The sequence below is a fragment of the Pinus tabuliformis genome, chromosome 7, assembly GCF_031772625.1.
Source record: "Pinus tabuliformis cultivar Carrire ecotype Pingquan chromosome 7, CPIR1, whole genome shotgun sequence".
Taxonomy (NCBI): domain Eukaryota; kingdom Viridiplantae; phylum Streptophyta; class Pinopsida; order Pinales; family Pinaceae; genus Pinus; species Pinus tabuliformis.
The window spans coordinates 440,167,217-440,193,188 of NC_142293.1; the positions used below are offsets into that span (position 1 = coordinate 440,167,217).

The window sequence follows — 25,972 nt, forward strand, 5'->3', positions numbered from 1 at the left end:
ATGTACCTGATCTCAAGAAGAACCTGGTGTCATCGGATACAAGGAAACCCTCTCTAATCTGATAGAAAAGGAAACAAACTTGGAGATCATCCTTGGAGACGATGCCACCTATCACGTGAAGGCAGTAGGGAATGTTACCCTTCAATTGAATCAAGGTAACACTATTCATTTGCAAGAAGTACTATATGTACCTGATCTCAAGAAGAACCTGGTGTCCATTTCAACCATGGAGGGCAAACGATTCAAGGTGGTATTCATCAATGGAAAGGTACGTGTTTGGAAAAATAAAAATAAAAATGCTTTTAATCTTGGGTTCAGGATTGACACTTTGTATCAAGTTGGAGGAAGTCCATTGGGAGCCATGTCTTGCGACACATCTCTACAATCTGAACTATGGCACCGGAGATTTGCCGATCTTCATTATAAGGCCCTACCCGATGTGAGACAGATGGTGACAGGTATGCCCGAGTTCAAAGTAGAGCATGAAGGTGTATGTCCAGGATGTGCCGAAGGAAAACTTACAACGGGACCATTCCCCTCAAGTACTAGCAAGACCACAGATATATTGCAATTGATCCACTCTGACATATCTGGTATGATGCCCATAAACTCTTTGGGAGGATACTTATATTATCTCACCTTTATGGATGATTATTCTCGCAAGCCCTGGATCTACTTCTTGAAGAAGAAGGATGAAGTGTTCACCTGGTTCCGACACTTCAAAGGACTGAATACGAATCCAATGAATTCCAAGATTATTGCAGAGAAGTTGGCATTAAGAGGGAGACTACAACACCATACACTCCTGAGCATAATGGTGTGGCTGAAAGGAAGAATTGCTCTCTTGTAGAAGCAGTTGGTACTATGCTTCATGATCAAGGCCTTCCAAAGTTCCTATGGGCTGAAGCTGCAAATACCGTCGTGTACGTTCAAAATCGATACCCTCATCAAGCATTGGACTCCAAGACTCCCGAAGAAATGTTTACAGGAAAGAAACCCGATGTCTCTCATTTTAGAATTTTTGGAAGTCCCGTATATTTTCATGTGCCGAAAGAGAAAAGAAGCAAATTGGTTTCATCTGGGAAGAAAGGAATCTTTGTGGGCTATAGTGAAAATTCTAAGGGATATCGAATTTATGTGGCTGGTCAAAAGGAAGTTGAGATAAGTCATGATGTCACCTTCGATGAAGATATGGCCCTCAGGAACATCAACAACCTTCCTATTCTAAGGGAGGCCAAAGAAGCTGAAACCGGAAATCAAGGTGCAAAAGAAGACGAAATGATGTCTGATGTTGATAAACCTATGAATCCTATTGATCCTCCTCATGAGCCCTCCTCCTCCAAAAGGAGACCCTCATGACCTAGGGAGACTCTCGAAGATGCTGAGAGACACATTGCACCAAGGGAGACTTTCCATGAAAGCAAGAAGTCAAACAGGTTTCAAGGATATTTGACTGCCATGAGCACTATCATTCAAAATGAGCCTTCATCATTCAAAGAAGTCGTGAAGCATCAAGTATGGAAGGATGCTATGAATGAAGAATACGAGTCAACTATGAACAATGATGTCTGGGATGTGGTCCCTAAACCCCGGGACAAATCGGTTGTCACCTCTAAGTGGCTCTACAAAATCAAGCATGGAGCTGATGGAAGTGCAGACCCTCTCATTCACAAATGTAAGAGGGAGTTGGCTTATGGATTTGAGATGAAGGACCTAAGACCAATGCACTATTGACTAGGGTTGGAGGTCTGGCAAGAGCCAGGTGAAATTTTCCTCTCTCAAGGAAAATATGTTGTGAAGATATTGGAAAGATTTGGGATGGTGGACTGCAAGCCTGTGACTACTCCAATGGAACATAACTTTATGAAGTTATATGGTAGAGTTGCTGGACCCTGAATTGGGAAATACTTTTGAGTATTGTCAACTCATAGGAGCACTAATGTTCTTGGTGAACTCCCATCTGGACATATGTTTTGTGGTTAACACATTGAGCCAATATATGGTTGAGCCTCATCATATACATTGGATTGGTGCCAAGAATCTTATGAGATATCTTCGGGGCACAATCACTCATGGACTGAGATACATTGTCGGAGATGTGAGGCTACATGGTTATTTTGATATTGATTGGGTTGGCAGTGTGGTGGATCGCAAGAGCACTTCTGAATGTTGTTTTTCTTTGGGTTCTACTTCGATATCCTGAATGAGAAGGAAGTAGAAATCGGTTGCCTTGAGCACTGTCGAGGTCGAATGCATAGCTGCTAGTATGGCCTCCTGTGAAGTTGTCTGGTTGAGGAAGCTCTTCAATAAGATGTTTGGACATGTGTTGGATACCACCATGACCCTCTGCGACAACCAAAGTGGAATCCAATTATCAAAGAATCCTGTGTTTCATGATCGCTCCAAGCATCTAGATATCAGGTACCACTTTATCCAGGATATCGTACAACGAGGAGCAATAAGGCTCCATCACATTGGCACTGATGAGCAAGTCGTCAATATTCTGACAAACCCCCTGGGGAAGGTCAAGTTCTTGGCCTTCCGAGAACGACTTGGAGTCGTGGAGAGACCCTCTTATGAGGGTCCTGTATGAGATGGACATTGAGCTCTGAGAGTTCTGGGGGGCTTGGGGTACTTCTTGGAGCGATGAGCAACCATAGGGTGAGTGGTTCAACTTTCCCCTAGTGGTTTGTTGTGTACAGTGTGAGTGGTTCAGCCTTCCCCTATGATACCCCTTGGCGACATGTAGGCAGGATCAGTGGTTCATCCTTCTCCTATTGAGACATCCTACCCATGTAGTCTAGGACTCATGGGAAGTACCTCTCATCTGGCCAATGAGTAGGGAAATGAGGATAGGGACCATAGTACTATCGATGGACGCATCATGTACTACCGTACTCCCTATGCTAAGATGATCAATATTGATATGGGATCAATTGGAACTGACTTTGGGCCAGTAAAAGTGGTATGAGACACTCTTTTGATTGGAACTAACTTCGGGTCAGTAAGAGTGGTATGACATACTCTCCTTTGACTGACATTGACTTCGGGTCAATAGAGAATGGTATGATACATTTTTGATCACTTCTTCTTCTTAATAGTTCAGCAGAGCAGAGCAGTGCAAAGCAGTGCATTGATAGTATAGATTGGCAGATGTATTAGCAGATGGTGTTCTCGCTCGTTGAGAGGGAGTGTTAAAATTGGCAACTAGGGCCAAACTCCACATGCGTCATCTTATTTATGACAACTGATATTTTTCTTGGATTCCTCTCTCCGAGAGGTGTAGGATTGATCTAAAGATCATTTGATTCTAACATGTACAAATGAAGTTATGAATTCATTTTGATTATGGTCAAATTTTCAAGGTTGGCCAGCAAATTTATGTAGGCTCAGAAGCCCAACAGTTACATCTATTCATCCTCAACGTTGCATATAAATAGAAGGTGACTTAGACTCATTTGGACACACTCATCTACACACTTCACTCTCTCTCTCTCCCCTCATTGATTGGGTACGGATTTTTGGGCCTCTCTCTCTCCACACGTCTGAACATTTAGGAGAGCAGGGCCGAAATTTCAGGAATCCAAAATTTCAGGAGGCCGAAATTTCAAGAGACCAAATTTCTGGATAGTTTGACCAAGCGTTGACCAGCATGTGTTCACCTCCTTTGATTGCGTTTTTGTGAGGGCTATCTCTGTTGGGGTAGGCCGAATTTCTGGGCACATAAATCAATTCTAAACATTGATTGTTGACTAGCGTTGACTACAGCTAGGGCTGACCACAAGTGGGATGTTTGACCAGACCTTGACTAGGCTGAATTTGACTGTTTTGAGGGTTGTTTTATCTTGTTGTTTGGAGGCTGAAGTTGACTAAAGTTGACTGGTTTGCTGAGGGTCTAATCTGACCTGTTGACCAGCATTGACTTTTTTGGTTAGGGCTCCTTTGCTGGTGTTATAAATTATCAGACTTGTAAATTGTACTATCTCTCTCTGGTGAACTATTGAAGACTAAAAGAAGATTTGATCAAGGGTCTCCCCACATTGGGGTTTGTCCTTGGCTGGGGCCACATCTTGTGTCCTCTTGTCTGGGCTTGTCTTCTATTGTTTATGTTTATGTTCTATCTACATTTACTAGCATGTTGATGTGATTGCTAATCTGAATATTGGTACTAGGCTAATAAAGAAATTGAAGTAAAATTGCTCTAAAGCATAGAACATACCATTGTTGCCTAAAATTAACAGGAGGAGACTTGACTTTGCTTGGAGGTGATTTCTTTGACTTTAATACAGAAGTATACCTATAGTACTATGCCCTTAAGGTCTTCAACATTTTCTTTTGACCATTTGACTCACCTATAGCACTCTAACATGTGCTAGACCTATTTCAATGAGAATGAAACTCATTGACATATATTATAAAAATAATATTTCTTTTCTTGAATAATACAAATATCAAAAGTTTATTTATGAAGACTGAGCCTAGTTACATTTCCTTCAACGCCTCAAGATGATAAACAAAATTTTCGAATTGAGTAGGAATTTGACTGTCCTAAATTATTCTTTTGTGGAATCTTGCTATTACTAGATACTTCGTGTGAATTTTTATCACAACACTGAATTGCACTGACATTAGTAGTCTTAGGAACATAAGTTCGTTGTTTCTATTTTGAGTGATACAAATATGCAGAATGATTGATTTGCCTGCTCCTGTAATTAGAATGTCGATAAGGAGTTCTTGTGGTTTGATTTTCCGCTATCATGTGTGTGGTAATTTCCTGATTTACTTCAAATATTGATGTTGTTGAGTTAGTTACAGAATCTTCATTTGGAATTTTCACCATTTGAACTGCACCATCGAAATATGTTTTTACTTCAACAGGCTTGTCATCTTATTGAATTGTAATATTCACTAGATCGGTATTCTTTCATTCTTCTTCAACTTGAATTTTTACATTTGAAGATTTAAACCCACCCTTCTTTGATAAGTTGTTGTACTTTTTTTTCCAACGACCTCTTGTCCTTCTTAAGCTTCTTAATTTGGGTCAGTAATTTTTCACTATGGTTCTTAAGTCGAGAAACTTCTTCATTTTTATCAGGGGTGATTTTGTCAACTTCCCTTTGCATATTTTGTATCATTTTTTTACTTTCTTGAAAATTTACTTTTGTGATATCTTATATGTCTTTTGGTGTTACTGAATCTAATTTCAATGTATTGTCCTATAGTGTAATTTTTTTCTTCCTATAGGGAAATGTTAAAAACTTATCCTTCGTATTTAGGATGGACCCTAAAATTTCCATCCAGGGTGAAACCAAAATAATGTCACCTCGATCGCTCCGTAGGGATAAAACTAAGGATTGCGATATAAATGTATAATCCCAAATGTTTAACTATAAATTGGTTATGTCATGTTTTTTTTTCAAAACAATCTAATTTTTCGATTATATTTGATTCAAGAATCACTAATTGATTTGCAATTTTGGGTTTTATATAATTTTCATCAACAGTAACATTTTTTCCTCCAATTGACCCTTTAATAATAAATAGTTCTAAATCATAGTTATATGAAATTTTTGGAAATCTTCCTTCATTTCTGAATTAGACTCCATTCCTTTCTCTAGAAAGGTTGACTCCATTTTTGCGTTTAATCTAATACAGTAATATTTTACTGTTGATATTTTATTATATAGGTATTATTTTTATAATGCCTCTCTTAGACTTTCTAAATAATCTTGTAACTTTTAATAGTAACTATTATAAACTTCATTTTCTTTCCTTGAAGCCTTCTTATATTTAAATCATATTCCTCCTTACTTCTTAAGTAACTTTTTCTCAAAAAAAAAACTTCAAATACTAAAAATACCTTTCTATAATATATATAAAGATATAATTATATTTTCCTTTTATACTTCAAAACTTTTTATGTCTTGAACGCCTTTTAGTTATAAATCCTTTAAGTAACTTTATAACCATATTTTGAACTTGTTAACCTTAACTTGCCTTTAAATAACCCACCTTTATATATACTTGTAATATAACTTCTACCCTTTTCAATAATTGTATCCTTTTAATCAATTAATTTTTCTTTTCTTTTTTATAATGACTCTTTGCCTTAAGTTAAACTCTTCTTCTTCTTTTTTTAACCTTTTGATTACACTTATTTAAAATGAAACCCCAGGGGTACTTTTGCAATAGAGTTTATAATCTTGAATTTAATTTTATGTCGTGTTGAATTCGATTTGAATGGTCATATTGGACGGTAGGAATTGGTTGATGTCGTGTTGAATTTGATTTGAATGGTCATGTTGGATGGTAGGAATCGGTGGCACCACATTCTGCCAAGATAGTCACGACAACCTTCGAGAATGAACCCGCTCACAAATCCTTAACACGATGACTAGAAAAATGTATATCTCTTTGATTACTAACAGCATAATTGAATTGTACAGCTAATATTTTATGTACGAAGACTAATTTGATTGTGGCTAGTGATAGTATGATTTAATAATATAGGGTAGATAGCAGCTCTAGTGGACTCTATTGAAAAATGTGTAACTAGGTTCGGTCTTCATAAACATGAAATGTACTTTTGATTCTTGTATACTATAAAATGAAAGAAAAATTATTATTATTATTTTTGGAGCATGGGTTTCATGGTCAAGCTCTTTTATTTTAGAGGTCAAGCACCCATTGAGTGCTTCTACGATTTGTCCTAGGTCAGGAAGTCAAAAAAGTCACTGTCATAAGTTCAAGACCGCAACAGGCACATTGCAACTTGTAAAGAAAATTATTTTTGTCTTTAAAAGTGTCAAAATACCATTCAAGACCAAGTCGGCTTGGCAGTTGGCAAGTCAGCCTGTTTTGAGGAGCCACATCCACCTTTAGAAGCCTATATAAAGGAGGGAACTCAACCTCCTTGGAACACATTCATCCAAGTGAAGAAGAAGAGCAAGAAGGCAGCGAAGAAGGAAAAATACAAAGAAAACTTGTTTATGGGATATTTCTCTCTCACACGTGCGAAGGAAGGCTAGGGTTTTTACTGTTGGACAATGGTTTTTCTTCTGCAGGTTCAATCTTAAAGAAAGAAGAGAAAGAAGGTCAACGAAGATCACATTAGGTCATCCTCAACCACCAGAAGAAGGAGAAAGCCAAGAGAAGGTTTGAAGAAGCCTTGGGAGTCCAAAATAAGCTCACACGTGTGGCAACAGTTGCTGCTGGGAGGGCTGAAAAATTCAGACCTGCAGTAGAGGCCGAAATTCTGAAGTTGGGGGTCGAAGTTGTGTTGTTGGAATAAATTTGACTGCATTTGACTTTGACAAAGGAAGCACATCATCCGAAAGGGTTGGACTTGGTCTTGGAGGGTATTGGTCTTGGTCTAGATGTCTTGGAATTCGTCAATTGAAGAGTCTATAAGAAGAGAAGAGATTCGCAGGTTTTCCTATCAAGTGGAGAGGTTTTGGCCCTATCTTGCAGCCTACATTTTGTGTCCTTATGTACTATCGTTCTTCTTGTTTTGGTAGTTGTTTGATGGTATATAAACATAATAATAAGTGAACAAGCTAATAAGTAAGAAAAAGTAAAAAGAGATCACAAGCAGTTATCAAGAAAAGAGAAATCATTCTAACTATTGCCCTATAGATTTCTCAACATGGTTTCAGAACTAAGGTTGGCTAAGGGCATAATGAAGATCTCTACTACACTGAAGAAGTTCCTAAAGAAGTGTATGAAGGTGGCAAGTCATCTTAAGAAGGGCATCAAAGAAGTATGGGATCTCATATTTTCTTCTAAGAAGGAAATAACCAAGACATCTACAAAGGATGAACGATTATTCTCAGCACTCATTGGCACATTTCAAGATGAGAATATTTGGGTGATCAACAGTGGAGCTTCAAGGCATATGACATTCAAACCTCTATCAAGTTTGCCTCTACTGCAGCATTTAAGACTTTGGGAATCTAGCAATCATAACCTTAAAACAGAACACAAGGCTCATGTAAATGTGGCACAATCAGCATGTAAGCTTCAAGCATAAATAAAGTTAATGAATCGTCCACATTGTAACTTCAAATGCACGCCAAAACCTTCAACGGATGCCCTTTGTTATCAATGGGAGTTGTAAGGATCCTTAAAATTTGTTCTAGAACCTACCACGAATTGAGGCAATCAAATTTAAACAAGAGTGTTGGATCAACCTTAAATCATAGTCAAAATGCACACAGCGCAACGTTGTTTGACAAACTTCAGATTTAGGGTTACAATATTGCTCCAACCTGTTGAAGAATGTGTAACTAGGTTCGGTCTTCATAAGTATGAAATGTATTCTTGTAAATAATAAAATGAAAAGAAATTATTATTGGAGCATGGTTTCATGCTCAAGTTCTTTTATTTTATAGGTCAAGGACACATTGAATGCATCTAGGGTTCGTCCTAGGTTAAAGAGTCATTGTCATTTATTGAAGACCCTATGGGCACATTGAAGACCCTGTACCTCCAAGATCAAATCGGCCTAAGGAGTTGTCAAGTCTGCCTACATGAAGAGCCACGTCTACCCCTTGGAAGGGCCTAGATATAGAGAGTAATTCGTCCTCCATTAGACACATTCACTCATCTCATTTTCTATGCAAAGAAGAGGTAGAGAATAAGTCGAAGAAGAAGTTATGAAGAAGAAGAAATCGAAGAAATCGAAGTGCTTGGGCTAGATCTCTCTCTTGAGAAGGTCAAAATTAGGGTTTCTGCGTTGGGACTATCTCTGGTTCGATCTTCGAAGAAGAAGAGAAGGAAGGCAAGTGAAGGTCTCTTGGGGTGTCTCATTGGCCCTACACCTCAAGGAAAGGCAAGCGAAGGGAGGAGAAGGCTATTCAAGGGAGATTGAAGTCTCCAAGAGAAGCAGCGGCAATTGCCGTGAGCCAGAATTTCAGATCTAAAATGGGAAGTCAAAGCCACCACAGCAGGAAGTCGAGTTGATCTTGATCTTAGAGGGTATTTGTCTGAGTCACTAGATCATGGTATTCGTCAATTGAAGAATCTATAAGAAGAGAAGAGATTTACGGGTTTTCCCCTCAAGAGGAGGGGTTTTGGCCCTGGCTTGCAGCCTAACTACTATGTCACTGTTCTTATCTTTTTGATAGTTGTTTGATGTATCACACACTGTAATAATAAGGAAAAAAACTAATAAGTAAAAAGATAACACAAGCAGTTATCAAGTTAAGAGAATTAACCTACTTACTACCCTATTGAATTCTCAACACAACCAGCATTACCTGTAATTTCGTTGGATCAAAGATGCATGAGACAAAAATAGATGCATCCAAATGAGATGTTGGAAAATCAAAGATATTATATTAGGGTTTGATTCTCCGATCTTGATAATTACTTGTGAGTCTATTGGCTTCTTTTACTTGTTTATTATCTTATCTTTCATCAAGCAATTATACATACATGAAGATCACAAAACAAGAGACACAAGATATAGACACTTGCCAAGGCAAAACACCCCTCGAGGGGAAAACCCAGTCAAAGTAATTCTTCCTTTCAATAGTATTCTTTGAGATTCTTCACCCTAGACCAAGACCAGACTTTCGCTCCACACTATGTCAGCCTCCAAGATCTTCGACCCTTTCCAGCAACTTCAACTATGCAACAGATCACAGCAACATGTAGCCTCCAGCAGCAGCAAAACCCTAAGAGGCACCAAAAATTCGATTTTCCTCTTCTCTAGAGACTCCCTCAAACTCGTACTTCTTTCCTACTTCTGGCAGCAGACTTCGCATCCCCAGCACTTCCAAGTTCCCAGAAGATATTGAATTGCTCGAGAGAGTGAGTGCTCCAAATGACTTCGACTTCCTTCTATATATAGCCTTCTTGTGGCTCGAATGAGGGTCTTTAGGCCAACTTGATCTTCCTTAGGCCGACATGATGTGCAGGACACATAATTCATATTTAGCTTGATACAAAACCTTTTTACATGATCTGAAATCCCAAGAAGGGTCTCTCCGAATGTACAATGACTCTATAAACTCAATATTAATCCTAGGAGTCCATAATGGGGACTTTGACTAATATAATTAGGAGTCCACAATGGGGACTTTGACTAATATAATGATAACCCAAGCACGAAACCCATGCTTTAATAAGACAATGTTACAAAAATAAATATTCTTTTCTTTATTCTTTTGACAAGTACGTTACATAATGACTCAAGTACATTATTGAAGACCAAACATAGTTACTTTTTCCAACACTCCCTCTTAACTAGGGAGGTATTCATAATGTACAAATATAATGGAAGATCTCAAACTATATGAAAACATGAAGAACCTTTAGGCACCGCAATGCCATGGACTAGATTTCTGATCAGGGCAATCTATCCAGCCAATCACTCAACAAATTAGGCAGTGCAATGCCAAGGACTAGATTCCTGACCAGGGCAATCTATCTAACCTGACACTCAATAATTTAGGCACCGCAACGCCATGGACTAGATTCCTGACCAAGGCAATCTATCCAAGTGGGACTAAGGTGGACTCAAGCTTTCATCCCCTCTAGGTACCATCAAGCTTACTTGCTAACCATCAACCCAAACATACAAGTGTATCCAAAACCGAGCTCAATAAACAACACCACCTTTTCAATTTTGGGATTCCTGACATCAACACATAGTGTCGGCCTGATGTCTCCCCAGGCAATGCTTCACTCGCAAAGCCTCAACAAATCTCTTCCATTCCTTTATCATCAATACAATCACCAATATCTACCAAACCCAACAGGTTCCTTAGATATTCAAACTTCTTATTAGGAAGAGCCTTTGTCAAAATGTTTGCTACCTGTTCGTCTGTCAGAACATATTCTAGCTTCACGATCCCATCCTGCACCAAGTTCCTAATAAAGTGGAACTTGTTATTGATATGTTTCGTCCTCAAATGAAACACGAGATCTCCAGACATCTTGATACAACTTTGATTATCACAATTAATCACAGTAGGACCCAGAGACTTTTCGAACAAGTCTGTCAGAAGCTTCCTTAACCAAACAACCTCTTTTCCTACTTCACATGCAACCACATATTCTACCTCGGCACTACTCAATGCAACGGGATCTTGCTTCCTACTCATCCATGAGATCATAGCAGCTCCCAGACTAAAGCATCCTCCGGTAGTGCTCCTTCCATCGATCTCACTGCCACCCCAATCAAGTTTGTGAAGCCAATTAGCTTGACTTCCTTACTATCATACTTTAGGAAGTGATGTATAGTGCCATGAAGATACCTCAATATATGTTTGGCAGCTATCCAATGATCATGACGAGGCTCCAACTGAAACTGACTTATATCTGGCCTAGTCTTAACCATATACATCAGGGAACCCACCAACTGACGATATGAAGTAGGATCCACGAGACTCGAGTTGAAGCTCCTCAACTTCTTGAGATTGGTGATCATAGGAGTAACCATCGGCTTGGATTCCATCATCCCAATTTTTTTGTAATAACTTGATGATGTACTTTCGTTGCCCCAAATATATCTCCCCAGGTCTCTGCCATACTTCTAGACCTAGCTAGTAATGCATCGGTCCCAGATCTTTCATCTCAAATTCAGTTGCCAATATCTTCTTACATTCTTGAATTCTTTGTTCTACATCGGTGATGAATAGATCATCCACATATAGTAGAATAACGATTGGCTCATTATTCACGACCTTGATATATATATTTGGATTAGCAATACTCTTCACGAACCCAATCCTGAGAAGATATGCATCCATTCTTGCATACCATGCCCTTGGTGCTTGCTTCAAGCCATATAGAGCCTTCTTGAGTCTGCAAACATGAGAGTCCCTACTATTCACTTCAAATCCTTCAAGTTGTTAGATGTACACTTTCTCATCGATGGTCCCATTCCGAAATGCGGTTTTAACATCCATTTGATGGATATTCCACCCCATTGTAGCAGCCAGTGAAACCAGTGATTTAATGGTAGTGTACCTTGTAGTAGGTGCAAATGTTTCTTCATAATCAATGCCTTCCTTTTGAGAGAAACGCCTTGCAACGAACCTTGCTTTATACTTGTCTATACTTCCATACAAGCCATTCTTGCATACCATGCCCTTGGTGCTTGCTTCAAACCATATAGAGCCTTCTTGAGTCTACAAACATGAGAGTCCCTATTATTCACTTCAAATCCTTCAGGTTGTTCGATGTACACTTCCTCATCGATTGTCCCATTCCAAAATGCGGTCTTAACATCCATTTGATGGATATTCCACCCCATTGTAGCAGCCAGTGAAACCAATGATTTAATGGTAGTGTACCTTGCAGTAGGTGCAAATGTTTCTTCATAATCAATGCCTTCCTTTTGAGAGAAACCCCTTGCAACGAACCTTGCTTTATACTTGTCTATACTTCCATACAAGCCATTCTTGCATACCATGCCCTTGGTGCTTGCTTCAAACCATATAGAGCCTTCTTGAGTCTACAAACATGAGAGTCCCTGTTATTCACTTCAAATCCTTCAGGTTGTTCGATGTACACTTCCTCATCGATGGTCCCATTCCAAAATGTGGTCTTAACATCCATTTGATGGATATTCCACCCCATTGTAGCAGCCAGTGAAACCAATGATTTAATGGTAGTGTACCTTACAGTAGGTGCAAATGTTTCTTCATAATCAATGCCTTCCTTTTGAGAGAAACCCCTTGCAACGAACCTTGCTTTATACTTGGCAGCTATCCAGTGATCATGACAAGGCTCCAACTGGAACTGACTAAGAATGTTCACTGTAAAACATATATCTGGCCTAGTCTTTACCAAATACATCAGGGAACCCACCAACTGACGATATGAGGTAGGATCCACGAGACTCGAGTTGGAGTTCCTCAACTTCTTGAGATTGGTGATCATAGGAGTAACCATCGACTTGAATTCCATCATCCCATTTTTTTGCAAAAACTTGATGATGTACTTTCCTTGCCCCAAATATATCTCCCCAGGTCTCTGCCATACTTCTAGGCCTAGCTAGTATTGCATCAGTCCCAGATCTTTCATCTCAAATTCAGCTGCCAATATCTTCTTGCATTTTTGAATTCTTCATTCTACATTAGTGATGAATAGATCATGCACATATAGTAGAATAATGATTGGCTCATTATTCACAACCTTGATACATATATTCGGATCAGAAGTACTCTTCACGAACCCAATCCTGAGAAGATATGCATCCATTCTTGCATACCATGCCCTTGGTTCTTGCTTCAAGCCATATAGAGCCTTCTTGAGTCTGCAAACATGAGTCCCTGTTATTCATTTCAAATCCTTCAGGTTGTTCGATGTACACTTCCTCATCGATGGTCCCATTCCGAAATGCGGTCTTAACATCCATTTGATGGATATTCCACCCCATTGTAGCAGCCAGTGAAACCAGTGATTCAACCATAATGTACCTTGCAGTAGGTGCAAATGTTTCTTCGTAATCATTGCCTTCCTTTTGAGAGAAACACCTTGCAATGAACCTTGCTTTATACTTGTCTATACTTCCATCAACAGCATGTTTGATCTTATAGATCCACTTCGATGTGACAACCAATTTGTCACTAGGTCTAGGAACGATTTCCCAAACCCCATTCTTCATGATGGATTGATATTCTTCCTGCATAGCTTTCTTCCAAACCTCTTCATTCTCATCTTCCTGGAATGTAGATGGCTCAACTTCAATCAAATTTGTCATATATGCAGCATAACTAGAATACCTTTTCGGTTTCTTACTTTTTCTGGAGGACCCTTTCGCAACTTCATGTCCTTCAACATCTTCTAATGTGGCTCTCAACCAACATGGCCTCTTCCTCATGGTTGGGATAGCCACCGATTGAATAGGCTCACTCCATCCTTTTTCTTCATAATTTGCAGTAGATTTCTCATGAGCTTCATCTTCTTCAAATACGGGAACCTCTTCGTCATCGGAATCATTAGGAATATCCTTTGATTTCTTGTAAGCTTGATTCTCATCAAATATGACATCCCTGCTTACTTCAATGTATCTTCCCTCCTTTATGTAGATTCTATAAGCTTTTGAGGAAAGACTATATCCAACAAATATACCCTTGATGCTTGTCAATTCCAACTTCTTTCGCTTCTCCTTCGGCACATGGACATATGTTGTACTTCCAAATGTGCAGAAATGATCCACACTCCGCTTCTTTCCAGTGAATACTTCTTCAGGTGTAGCATATCAATCTAGGTTGCACGAAACGGGGAAACGGTACGAGTTTCCGAAACGGGAAGCAATACGAAACGAAACCTCCCCAAATTTTGGAAACGAGGAAACGCGAATATATATATATATATATATATATATTGAAAATATTTAAACATATATATATATATGTGTGTGTGTGTGTGTGTGTGTGTGCAATCATAAAGCATAAATGATACATTATAATTTATTACACTTAAACATTAAGATTTAATTTACATCACATTTATTCATGAATGATCACATAATGAAAATAAAAATATCGGAATATCCAAAAGCAACCTTTATTATATATCCAAATCTCAAAATCAGCCTTTATTTATATTAATATATGAGGCTGCAAGTACAATAAAGACTATAAGGCTGCAAGAGAGAGATCGAAATTAGGATTTTCTGCATCCACATCCCATTCTTTAGAAGGACCACTATTGTATTGGGAGTCTCCTCCTACATAGTCGAACGACCTTAGTGTTCTTGATTAAATACAAGTTTCATACCCTAGTACCCTACATGATCTTGATTATTGGGAGTTTCCCCTGCATAGAGGGCTTGGTTCTCTTGATTAAATACAAGTTCCATACCCTAGTACATGATAAAATCCAATGGAAACATTGCAATCCCCCCAATCCTGAAATCCTGAAAAACAGATAAGTCTGCTGGATTTTGAGTGAGATCTAAAATTCTACTTTCTCCATACGAAATCCAATGAGGGCAAAACCACTCTCAAACATCCTAAGTCATTTCATGGTAACGTTAAAAATTTAAGTAAAAGGATGAAAATGAAAAATAAAAGGAGAATATAACATTACCATGAACTGCATATGCCTCAAACTTCCTAATGAACTGCATATCAACACTAGGGCAAAAATTCACTTTTATAACTTTAAACACACATCTAGAAACAACTAGAAGTCGCTAACATACCCTAAAAATAAATTGAAAAAAAAAACACTAGTTAATGAGGAAACGTGGGTTGTACAGCCGTGAAACACGTTTCCGCGTTTCGTACCAGTTTCTGTACGGAAACGGACCTCTGTACCACGTTTCCTGCAACATAGATATCAATACTCTTATGAGGACTTCTATTTTGAACGTACACGACAGTCATCGCTACTTCACCCCATAAGAACTTCGGTAGATCTTGATCAAGGAGCATAGTTCTAATACCTTCTTCAATTGACCTATTCTTTCTTTCAGCCAATCCATTTTGTTCGGGATAGTAGGGAACAATGAGCTCCCTCTTAATACCTGCATCCTTACAATATGCAGGTAACTCTTTAGAGGTGTATTCCCCACCATTGTCAGACCTTAGAGTCTTTATCTTCCTTTTGGTTAGGGTTTCCACCTCAGCCCTAAACTCCTTGAACTTATCAAATACTTCATCTTTAGTTTTGAGTAGGTAGAGTCATGTCTTCCTTGAATGGTCATCAATGAATGTTACATAGTAGAGATGACCTCCAAGTGTCTTGTCAGACATAGGCCCGCACATATCAGAATGGATGAGATCTAAAATTTCTTTAGATCTAGATTCACTATGATGAAATGGTTTTCTAGTATGCTTCCCCAAAGAACATCCTTTGCATGCACCTTCATGGTCTAGCTTCATATTAGGAATGCCATTAACCAATTGAATAGGGATGACCTATGTCACAAGATTCGTCGAACTTTAACCTTGAGGTTCGAATTTTGGCGAACCTTAAAAAATTTTGAGGTTCAGTGAACTTCATCGAACCTCATAGCCATTGACCAAGTCCATAGATCAAAACTCATAACTTCATGTCACAACTCAAGCTTGTAATTTATCCTTGTAGTTTCCAAGTTTGTGATAGCATTTTTTATGTTTATTGATGTTCATTTCTTACTATTTTATCCTATAATTCAATTTAAATTAATATCTATGTATATATATAAACGAACCTAATGGCGAACCTCATCTGAACCTCATCAAAAAATCCGAACTCAAACCGAACCTAATCATTGTCGAACCCGAACTCAAACCCGGACCATGTGACATTGGGGATGACCCTATAATGAAGATGGCCATACCTTCGATGCCATAGTTCAATGGGACTTATTTCCATATGAACAAGAGCTTGAGGAGATAGAATGATAACCCGGTAAAGACTCCCTTCATGAACTCCAATAACCCTAGCTTTGTCAACACTAGAGTTCTTTTCCCAAACCAATACTTTTCCATCAACAAAAGCAATTCTTTCCCCTTTATCTTCTAAACAAGAAATAGAAAGTAAATTCTTTTTCGAACCTGGAACATAGAGAATGTTGTTGATATGCAGCTTCGATCCATTGTACAGCTTTAATGATATAGATCCCAGGCCTCTAAGAGCATAGCTTTTGTTGTCACCCAATTCCACTGCATGGGAGGATGACTCCTTTGATAGTGTGTGAAGTTGCCTACTTTCACCTATCATATGTCTCGATGCTCCACTATCAATGATCCATGCATTATCATCAGTCAGAGATCCTTAAGGGCAGCCAAGAATCCTGACTATTGACTTTGTTGAATAGGTAGTAGTCTAGATCATGACCTCAACCATCAAATAAGAATTGATCTGAGCCATTGATTCCTTATGAGAGCCTATAAAAGCAAATTGATGGTTAGAGGTCAAATCACTCATTCATGACAGAGTCATTTATAAGGAGAGAGAGAAGAGATCAAATCATTCGTTCATAAGAGATTCATGAGAAAATGAGAAGAGAGAGCTGAGGGTTTGAAGACTTAGTTGGAGAGCTGAATTTATGAGTTGGAGAGGGTATATTTTCTACTTGAGATCGGGCATGCAGGTCAAGGCAGTTGTACAGGTGATATCAGCAGCCATATAGGTGATGTCAGCAACAGTACATGCTGATGTCAGCAGCATTTAAAGCAGGTGTATCAAGGTTGTACAGTCAGGTATGCAGGTTCATTAAATGCTGTAATTTGTCCATAAATTCTACTATGTAAATTTACACCAAGAAGAAATAAAATCAGAATTTTTGGATTTTCCCCTTCAGGGTTTTACTTCATCATATCAGAGCAAGAAGGCATAAGCAGCTGAAAATTTGCACTAAGGATAGTTCATAAGAGAATCTGTGGTTAAATATTTTCAAGACAATTCTTTGTTTTGCTAGAGATTGCTGAAGTTTTTGGGGTTTTTCTGGGTATTTCATTTTGGTGACTTGTTATGGCTACTTCTAAAGCAATAAGAATTGGAGAGCTAAGGTTTGAGGACAGATTATGTGGAGCTGAGAATTGGAATCTATGGGAGGAGAGGACTGGATTGTTGCTTGAAGAATGCTAATTGTGGGACATTGTGGGGACCATTATGACTCCTCCCACAGATCTACAAGAAGTAGCTGAGTGCAAGAAGAAAATTATCCAAGCCAAACGGATTATTCTTGATGCTGTGAAAGATCACATAGTCCCTCATATTAGCAGCAAGACACTTGCATTCGAGATGCAAGAAGTAGCTGAGTGCAAGAAGAAAATTATCCAAGCCAAACGGATTATTCTTGATGCTGTGAAAGATCACATAGTCCCTCATATTAGCAGCAAGACACTTGCATTCGAGATGTAGGATTCATGAAGAAGATGTATCAGAGTTCTGGCAAGAGAAGGATTATGATGCTTAAGAAAAAGCTAAAGAGTACCAAGATCAACAAGAATGAAACAGTAGCATCATTTCTCACCTGCATTACACAAGTCTGAGATAAGCTTGCAGCTATTGGGGAGACTAGATGCTACTGAGGGAGCTTCTATAGCAGACAGTGTGATGTGTTTGGAAGAAGATCTTGGTGATGGTAGTGCCAGAAGGACCTGTGTTGCTAAGAGGGAGCGTTGAACTTGTGTCGCTCAGGAGGTCTTCTTCATGTTATAATGCCTAGCCTGAAGGGGCATTAAAAGTGGAAGGGCATTACTTAAGTGTGAGAAAAGTGCATGGAGAGAGACAAAGAGAGAGAGAGTCATTCATGTGAGCATTGAGTAAGAAGGAGTTGGCTTTAGAGTTCAAAGTCTTTGCCAAGGGGCAACCAAGTCTTTTTTATGAGAAAACACAACTGTGTTTTCTCATAAAGTGAATTTTTAAGATCCATGTGAGAATGACATGGATCATGAACTCAATCATCAATTAAAAATTGATCTAAGTCATTGATTCCTTATGAGAGCCTATAAAAGAAAATCGAGGGTTAGAGGTCAAATCACTCATTCATGAGAGTCATTTTTGAGAGAGAGGAGATCAAATCATTCATTCATGAGAGATTCATGAGATGATGAGAAGAGAGAGTTGAGGGTCTGAACACTTCCTTGGAGGGCTGAATTTCTGAGTTGGAGAGGGTGGATTTTCTGTTGGAGATCAAGCACGAAAATCAAGGCAGATGTACAGGTCACATCAATGGCTGTACAGGTGACACCAGCAGCATTTACAGCAGGTGTATCGACACTGTACAGTCAGGTCTGCAGGTTCACTAAATGCTGTAATTTATCCATAGATTATGTTGTGAAAATTTACTTCAAGAAGAAGAAATAAAATCTGATTTTTTTGGTTTTACCCTTGTGGGTTTTTCCCTGGTCCTTGACCAAAAATAATTGCCCTTTGATGTGCATGTGCAATTAATTTTTCAGCTAATGTCTAAAAGATCTTGTGGTGAAATTGCAAATTTACTTTTCAGTTTTCACAAGTAGATTTTTTGGTTATTTATTCAAGAATCTATATCTGTATTCTAAATTATAATGTTAAAACCTAAAACCTAAATTATTTCTTCAAGTTTCAGTGTGCGGATATATATATATATATATATATATCGCATTTCCCTGCTCCCTAATTTTTAGGGGGTCACCTTTCCAGCGCATTCATGTTTCAGATATGTGTTTCCATTTCCCCATACCATGCAAATCAGAATGTCACACAGCACGTTTTTAAATTGCTCAATCTTTTTCAGAATTGGCAACTGTAAGGGTTGTGCATAATACTATTAATATAGCCTGTTATGCATACAAGCTTGAAACAACTACTAATGTTTGCCCCCAACCTGCCATCCCCTGAAAAATTTGGGGGTACTTTTTGGCCATCCTGGTGATGCATCTCACCATCTTGAAAACCAGTGCAAGGTAGCTATTAAGCCTTCCCCTCAGCAGAATCAGACAAATGCATGTACACAAACTGTCAAAAAGATAAACAAACACTTGGAGGATTGATTTCTCATCATAGAAGACTGATATGCTTGCTTTTTTCCATTTGAAATAGTTGTCTTCCATATATCTATCTGATCTTATAATTTATCAACTCTATACTTGAACTCGGAATTAGTGCGTATAGTGTATTGTATGAATCGTAAATCTGTTGATGGAAATATCTGATGTTTAACTGTACGTATCAATTTCCAATAAAATTAATCTAATTTGACATTCATTTATTTTATTCATTTATAATCTAGATACTTAAAACAAGCTTTCCATATTTTTCAAATCATCAAAAATAAAAGTGTACTTTTTATATTTTTGTTATCATCTCAATCCCTTTGTCCCGTAAAACTTGGAGGGATATCACCCAGCCATATTGGAACCTTGTACCCCTGTCCCCACATGCACCCTTCCCTGAACCTTGGGGTACCATAGATGTTTCCTATAGGTTGAGTGATCATCCACCATGCAAATAAAATCATGCTTGATGATCACAAACCTGGTTTTTGCCTTCATGTGTTTCAACTTTCAGGTGCTAGCAGGCAATCTATGCCACATGGCATCCAGCATGGAAGTCTTGTACTGGGGTGGAACCATTTCTCAGCATATTTAATTAAGATAGGTCATTAACAAAATAGTAAATGTTAAGCAAAACTTCAGTCATGGAAAATTCTGCACCTAGATTTGCTTGATAAAATATAATATCCTTGCAATTTAGTGAAGTATTCACCTGCGCAAAATACTGTATAGCTCCGGCCTTGCTTTCATCCAATCTGCAAAGCTGCTCTGAGTGGATGAATAAGAACATAGAGCTGTGCGATCCGTATGGATAAACACAGCAAAGCAAATAAGGAAATAGTAGCGCTCCAAGTATTCAACAAAAAATGAAAGAGCCGATTCCCGTTTCTTTTCATCTGGTTGGCGTTGAATACTATTTCTATAAGCTGAAATAGCTTCTCGCAAGTTCTGTACCAAAGGTTCCGTAAAAATATGTAATATTTATACATGTAAACAATGAACCAGAAAAAAAAAGTGAATATATTTCCTCAATTTAATTCAGAAAAATATTTTGCTATTCCAATTTGAGTCTCGTAAGGCAAATTTCGCACAATATCCTTCCTGTAAATGATATCATAAAGCCTTCTTACCTGCATAGCAGAACATTTATCTATAACTTTATCAACTTGTCTTTTTCCTTCAACACCACCCTGCAAAAACTTTCAAAAAGGATGAGGATCCAATTAATCTGCAGTATATAAATGAGAAACACTACCTAAAACAGAACCTGAATATGAAGTTTACCTCTAATACTCGAATAAGGCTCCGTATAACTGTATATTCACCTCTTCGCAGTGCCTCTTCAGAATCTGGAATGTCATCAATTATATCTGATCCACACTCCAACACTTTTCCCATAGAGTTTGATCTTGGAATACCTATATAATAAGATAAATAATATGATTAAAATTAAAAAAGCAGATAGATTGTTTGTTCTCAACACTTGGCAATAATTAAATAGTGTAAACATCAAATAAACTACAAGAATATGTTGGAATGCGCTGATGGATGTTTAAAAAATTAAATCCAACTTGAAGTAAAAATGTGCAGTCTGAGGGTTTTTGAGAGCAGTCAAAAACAGACTGGTAAAGTATTTCAATCAGCAATAGACTCAGCTAGGTCAGTTGACTGAGAACAGATGGTGTGTGTGTGTGGTCAACCAGGCAACTGCGGCCAAAATAAGACTGTGTATCTGTTTGGGTGCCACCTTTAGTGATAAAACTTGACCTGGACTGGCAAGAAGGTTGAATTATGGCCTCATATTATGCTGAACTACTCTGAAGAGTCTAAAACCTATCCACTATATCACTCAACTAAGTGAGAAGTGATCAGTCAATGGCATGTTACGTTTGATGAGCAAAATTTGGGAGCTCCCGTCCTTTTCCTTCCTATGGTTCAGTCAAAATGTTGATGATTTCTGAACCAAGTAGTCTGGACTCTGAATTTTCAATTTTCAATTGCCTAGTCTGATTCCTTAATCGACTAGAGTATCTGAACCAACTTCTCGTTGAATTTTTCCTAATAAATAGACTGCTGGTCGAATATCTGATGGTGAATTGAGTAACAATATGGCAGAGCCTTTCCATAGTAAACCCATCACATAGACACCTTTTACCAGGGAGTGTTGTTATCTCAAGTGGGTAACAATTACAAAGGCCATTGATGTTGTTGGCATTGATACAGGTGATGTCACTGATTCAAGAAAGAATTTTGACTAGAAATAGCATGTTAATAATACACTCATGGAACGTGTGCTGCAGACATGTGATCCTGAAACATACGCAGATGCACATGACAATGCTCAATGGAATCAGCTGACTGAAGAATATCATTCATCGCTGAGGAATAAGACTTGAGAATTGGTTTCCAATCACAAGGAAGGAATGTGGTGAAATACAATGCATTTATAAGACCAAGATTACTTCCATCATTGTTGTTGAGAGACATGAAATCCACCTGGTAGCAAAGGGTTTTTTTCTTAACAAGGTATTCACTACATGAAGATATTTTCAGCTACAAACAAGATGAATTATGTTTGAATTGCTCTTTCTCTTGCTGCTAGTCTTGGTTGGAAGCAATGTTTTAAAACTCCGACTCCGACTCGGTATCGACTCGGTCAGCTCGATTTCAATGACTCGGTCGTTGTAAAAAATACATTAAATATTTATTTTTCTATAAAAAAACATAATTTTAAAGATTTTCATTCATGTTTCCAAACACATAGCATTAGCATATAGATAGAAGACAACATATGATCAAAGTATGCTCATGAATATATCCATTATATCAAAATGGCACCCAGTGCACTGTCCAATACATACATGATGATGATATAGAGATCAAAACAAAAATACATAACCAAGGAGGCTAGAAATGGTGTTATCCTCCAAAATAGATTGTAAGTCATCAAGGAACTAATACAAGGGTCCAAGAGTGTCCCTCACTCCAAGAAAGTCCCAAATTACATGTGTACATCTTCAAAAGGTGCATCCTCCACCATGATGTCATCTAGGAGAGACCCTATGTCACCCTTTTCAAGCATGTGAGTGACATGGCACCCCTAAGGGTAAGCATTGGCATCAAAGAGGGATGTGCTAGCCCTCCCAAGTCATCTCAATGATAACCATCCTCATCTGTGCTTTGGAAGAAGGCACCATCCACCAAAATAGGGTCAAGGCCAGCCAGGGGGCATCTTCAGTCCTTTGGGCATATCATCAAATAGTCCAATGTCCAAGCTTTTAAGTTTAGTGTTTTAGCATTTGGAGGCTCATCAACGGGTGTAGCATCACGTGGAATCAACTCAAGGCTCGATGCTCATCTTTGGAGGGCCAAGGTTGGGGCCACAAAGTTAGGTTTTCTTTAAGAAAGGGGCAAAGAACCTATTGGAAGCTTTTGAAGAAGAATGAAGCTATCCCTTAAGGAATCTCTACTACATATGTGATACCACATAAACAAACCTCTCAAGATCAAGCGATATAAACTTATTTAGGGACAAAAAAACCATAAAAGTATCATCGTGAAAACCTTGGAGTCCCCCAAAAGCAAAAAAAAATTAAAAAAATCGTTGTTTTTTAATTCACGAGCCGCTGTCGTCCAACCCGGCTAAGTAGGCTCGAACTCGGTCGAGCCGGCCGAGTTGTTAGACAACTGGGCCGACTCGATAACAACCCGGCCGGCCGAACTGGTTCACTAGCCGAGTCGACCCGGTGAGGCCTTGACTCGTACCAACTCGGCCAAATCAGTTCCGAGCCGGCCGAATCTTAAAACACTAGTTGGAAGTACATCATATGGATGTGAACAGTTCCTTCTTACAAAGAGATCTATATGGAGCAGCTACCTGGTTTTGTGCAGGATGAAAATCTTGCATGCAGACTTAAAAAAATCCTTATATGATTTGAAAAAAGTGCCTCAAGCATGGCAAGAGAAGATTGAACAATTCATCTTCAGAGTTGTGAATTAGATCACACTATTTATTGTTGGAAACAATGTTGCATTAATCGTTATCAGGATAATATCGGCGCAAGGAAAAAATCGGAAAAAAAATCGTAATTATCGGGAAATAATCAGGAAAAACTTATTTGGTACAAAAATTTTCATTTTTTTCATTTTTTTCAATATTTTGAATATCTAAACCATCTACAACATAAAATAAATACATTGACACATAAATATGATAAAAAGAACTAATATATAAGATGTTTAATATCATTTCTAGTGCTAAAATCACACATAACATTGAATCATGTCCTGAATAGTAAGTCCTGACTCCTGAGTCCCAACTCAATCTCAAAATATCAACAAAAAATATAATAATGTATCTCATCATGTCATAATGTCATATACAATAAAATGAAGAAAATAAATAAAGTCTAATCCTATTGATTTCCTTTGCCCCTCTTGCGAGAAAATGCCACAGCTTTCCCTTTCCCTCTAGATGTAGATGTTGGTGCTGGTGGAGTTGGCAGTGGAGTCTGCTATGCTCTAGAAGTTGAAGAACTAGAAGTAAGAGCTATAGGAGGTACACCACGTCCTCTACTGGTCGCAGGGGTAGCCCGAGCAGGTGGTGTCACCTAGGAACATTACAATCTCCCAATCCTGAAATCCTGAAAAACTGATAAGCCTGCTGGATTTTGAATGAAATCTAAAATTCTACTTTCTCCATATGAAATCCAATGAGGCCGAAACCACTCTCAAACATCCTAAGTCATTTCATGGTAATGTTAAAAATTTAAGTAAAAAGATGAAAATGAAGATTAAGGAGAATGTCACTTTTACTTTAAGAATTTAACATTACCATGAATAGCATATCAATACTAGGGCCTAGATTTGATCATTAAGCTACCCCACTCAAAAATTATTTGTTTCTTTCAAAAAAAATTGCACTTCGAACATTTAGCATCCCTTATAAAACCTCGCTGCCCCGATTGCCCGTGATAAAAACGAAAAAAATCGCAATTTTTTCCAAAAAATCGGGTATAAAAAAAACTAGCGGTAATTTCGGATATTACTCGCGATAATATCGGCGACGGGAAATTATCGCAATAAAACAATAATATCGCGATATTATCGCAATTTTAACAACACTAGTTGGAAACACTTGGGGGTGTGAATCAGTATTTCAATTACAATCAGTTAATTTTTCTTTTAAGAGCATTAATTATTTTCAGCATCAAATTAAAACCATAAATCAATAGTGCACAGAATCAAAGACAGTAGACACAAAAATTTTAGAAGGAAACCCTTCTGGGAGAAAAACCATTGAACGCTTCTCTAATAGTTCATGAGTACATCAATGCTTCAACTCCAACTGAAAAAGGGAAGGCCCAGCTCCCTAGTACTCTAGAAAAGCATTCAATTTTCCAGCTCCAACTGTAAGGATGCTCCAAGACCCTAGTTTTATCAGCTGCTACTGATAGGATGCTCCAGCACCCTTGCAAGCTCCAACTTGCCCCGCACCACCCTGAAGTGTTCGCAGGCTACAACCTGAAGGTGACTTCAACCACTTGCCTGCACCACGCAAGCACCCTGAAAATGATCATAAAAGAGACCAACTATGTAGGCTCCCGTACCAGGGATAATGACCCACTTACAATGACCACACTGCTTCAAATGATAGAACAATGAAACCCTAACAAAACCAAACCTTTACTATCAGACTACTTTAACAACAAAATTGTTGACAAACTTCAGATCAGACAAGAAACCCTTACAGATGTTAGTTTACATCAAATATACAATGAAATCCTTGCAACTGATACTATTGTGATTATACTTCAAATGACGAAACCAAACTTCAAATATGCAGTTGTAATGATGACACCCTACTGTAAATAATTGTGATAACAATGAGGCTGGTTGATGATAATTGTTGTACGATAACACCCTTTACTGCTGACAATTAACCTTTACTGCAAGACTAGGCCACTGATGATATAACCTTTGCAAAGATGTCACTAGTCCCTAATGTCACACGGTTCGGGTTCGAATTCGAGATCGACAACGATTAAGTTCGATTCGAATTCGAATTTTCCAATCAAGTTATGAGGTTTGACATTAGGTTAAACTATACATATTTTTCAATATATATATATATGACAAAATTATAAAAATTTCAAAATAGGTCCATAAACACATGAATACAAATTCTTATTAGTACACATACATGATTAATGTAATCATTCTAACATCTAGTTAAATGTAAACATACACAATAGTAGTTTGCAAATGAAAAAATGAAATGACATAATTTTCAATCTTCAAAATTTAAATGAATGTCTACAATGTCAAATACTAGTAATCTTTTAAAAAATCACATAATTAAAACATAATCAAAATTTAAACTTAGACATTACAATATCAATCATCTTAGGACTTACATAACCTAGCAAACAAAAAAATATATAATTATTTGATAATATTCTTATAATTTATTTAAAATTTTTGTTGACACCTAATCTTCATGATTGGGGGAATTTGTAAATAAATAAATCAGGAATGTG

At 38.0% G+C, this 25,972-nt stretch overlaps 1 protein-coding gene across 1 annotated transcript in view; it reads right to left on the reverse strand.

The window, feature by feature from the left end:
• Nucleotides 1-25,972, reverse strand: part of LOC149247863 (metal ion-binding protein) — a 359,567-nt gene that overhangs the window by 154,192 nt on the left and 179,403 nt on the right. The window contains exons 8-10 of the mRNA XM_089458307.1: nucleotides 20,718-20,851; nucleotides 20,564-20,623; nucleotides 20,146-20,381 (exon numbers count right to left, since the gene is read on the reverse strand). Of these exons, the coding sequence (XP_089314433.1) occupies nucleotides 20,146-20,381; nucleotides 20,564-20,623; nucleotides 20,718-20,851 (430 nt within the window). The remainder of the gene's footprint in view (nucleotides 1-20,145; nucleotides 20,382-20,563; nucleotides 20,624-20,717; nucleotides 20,852-25,972) is intronic.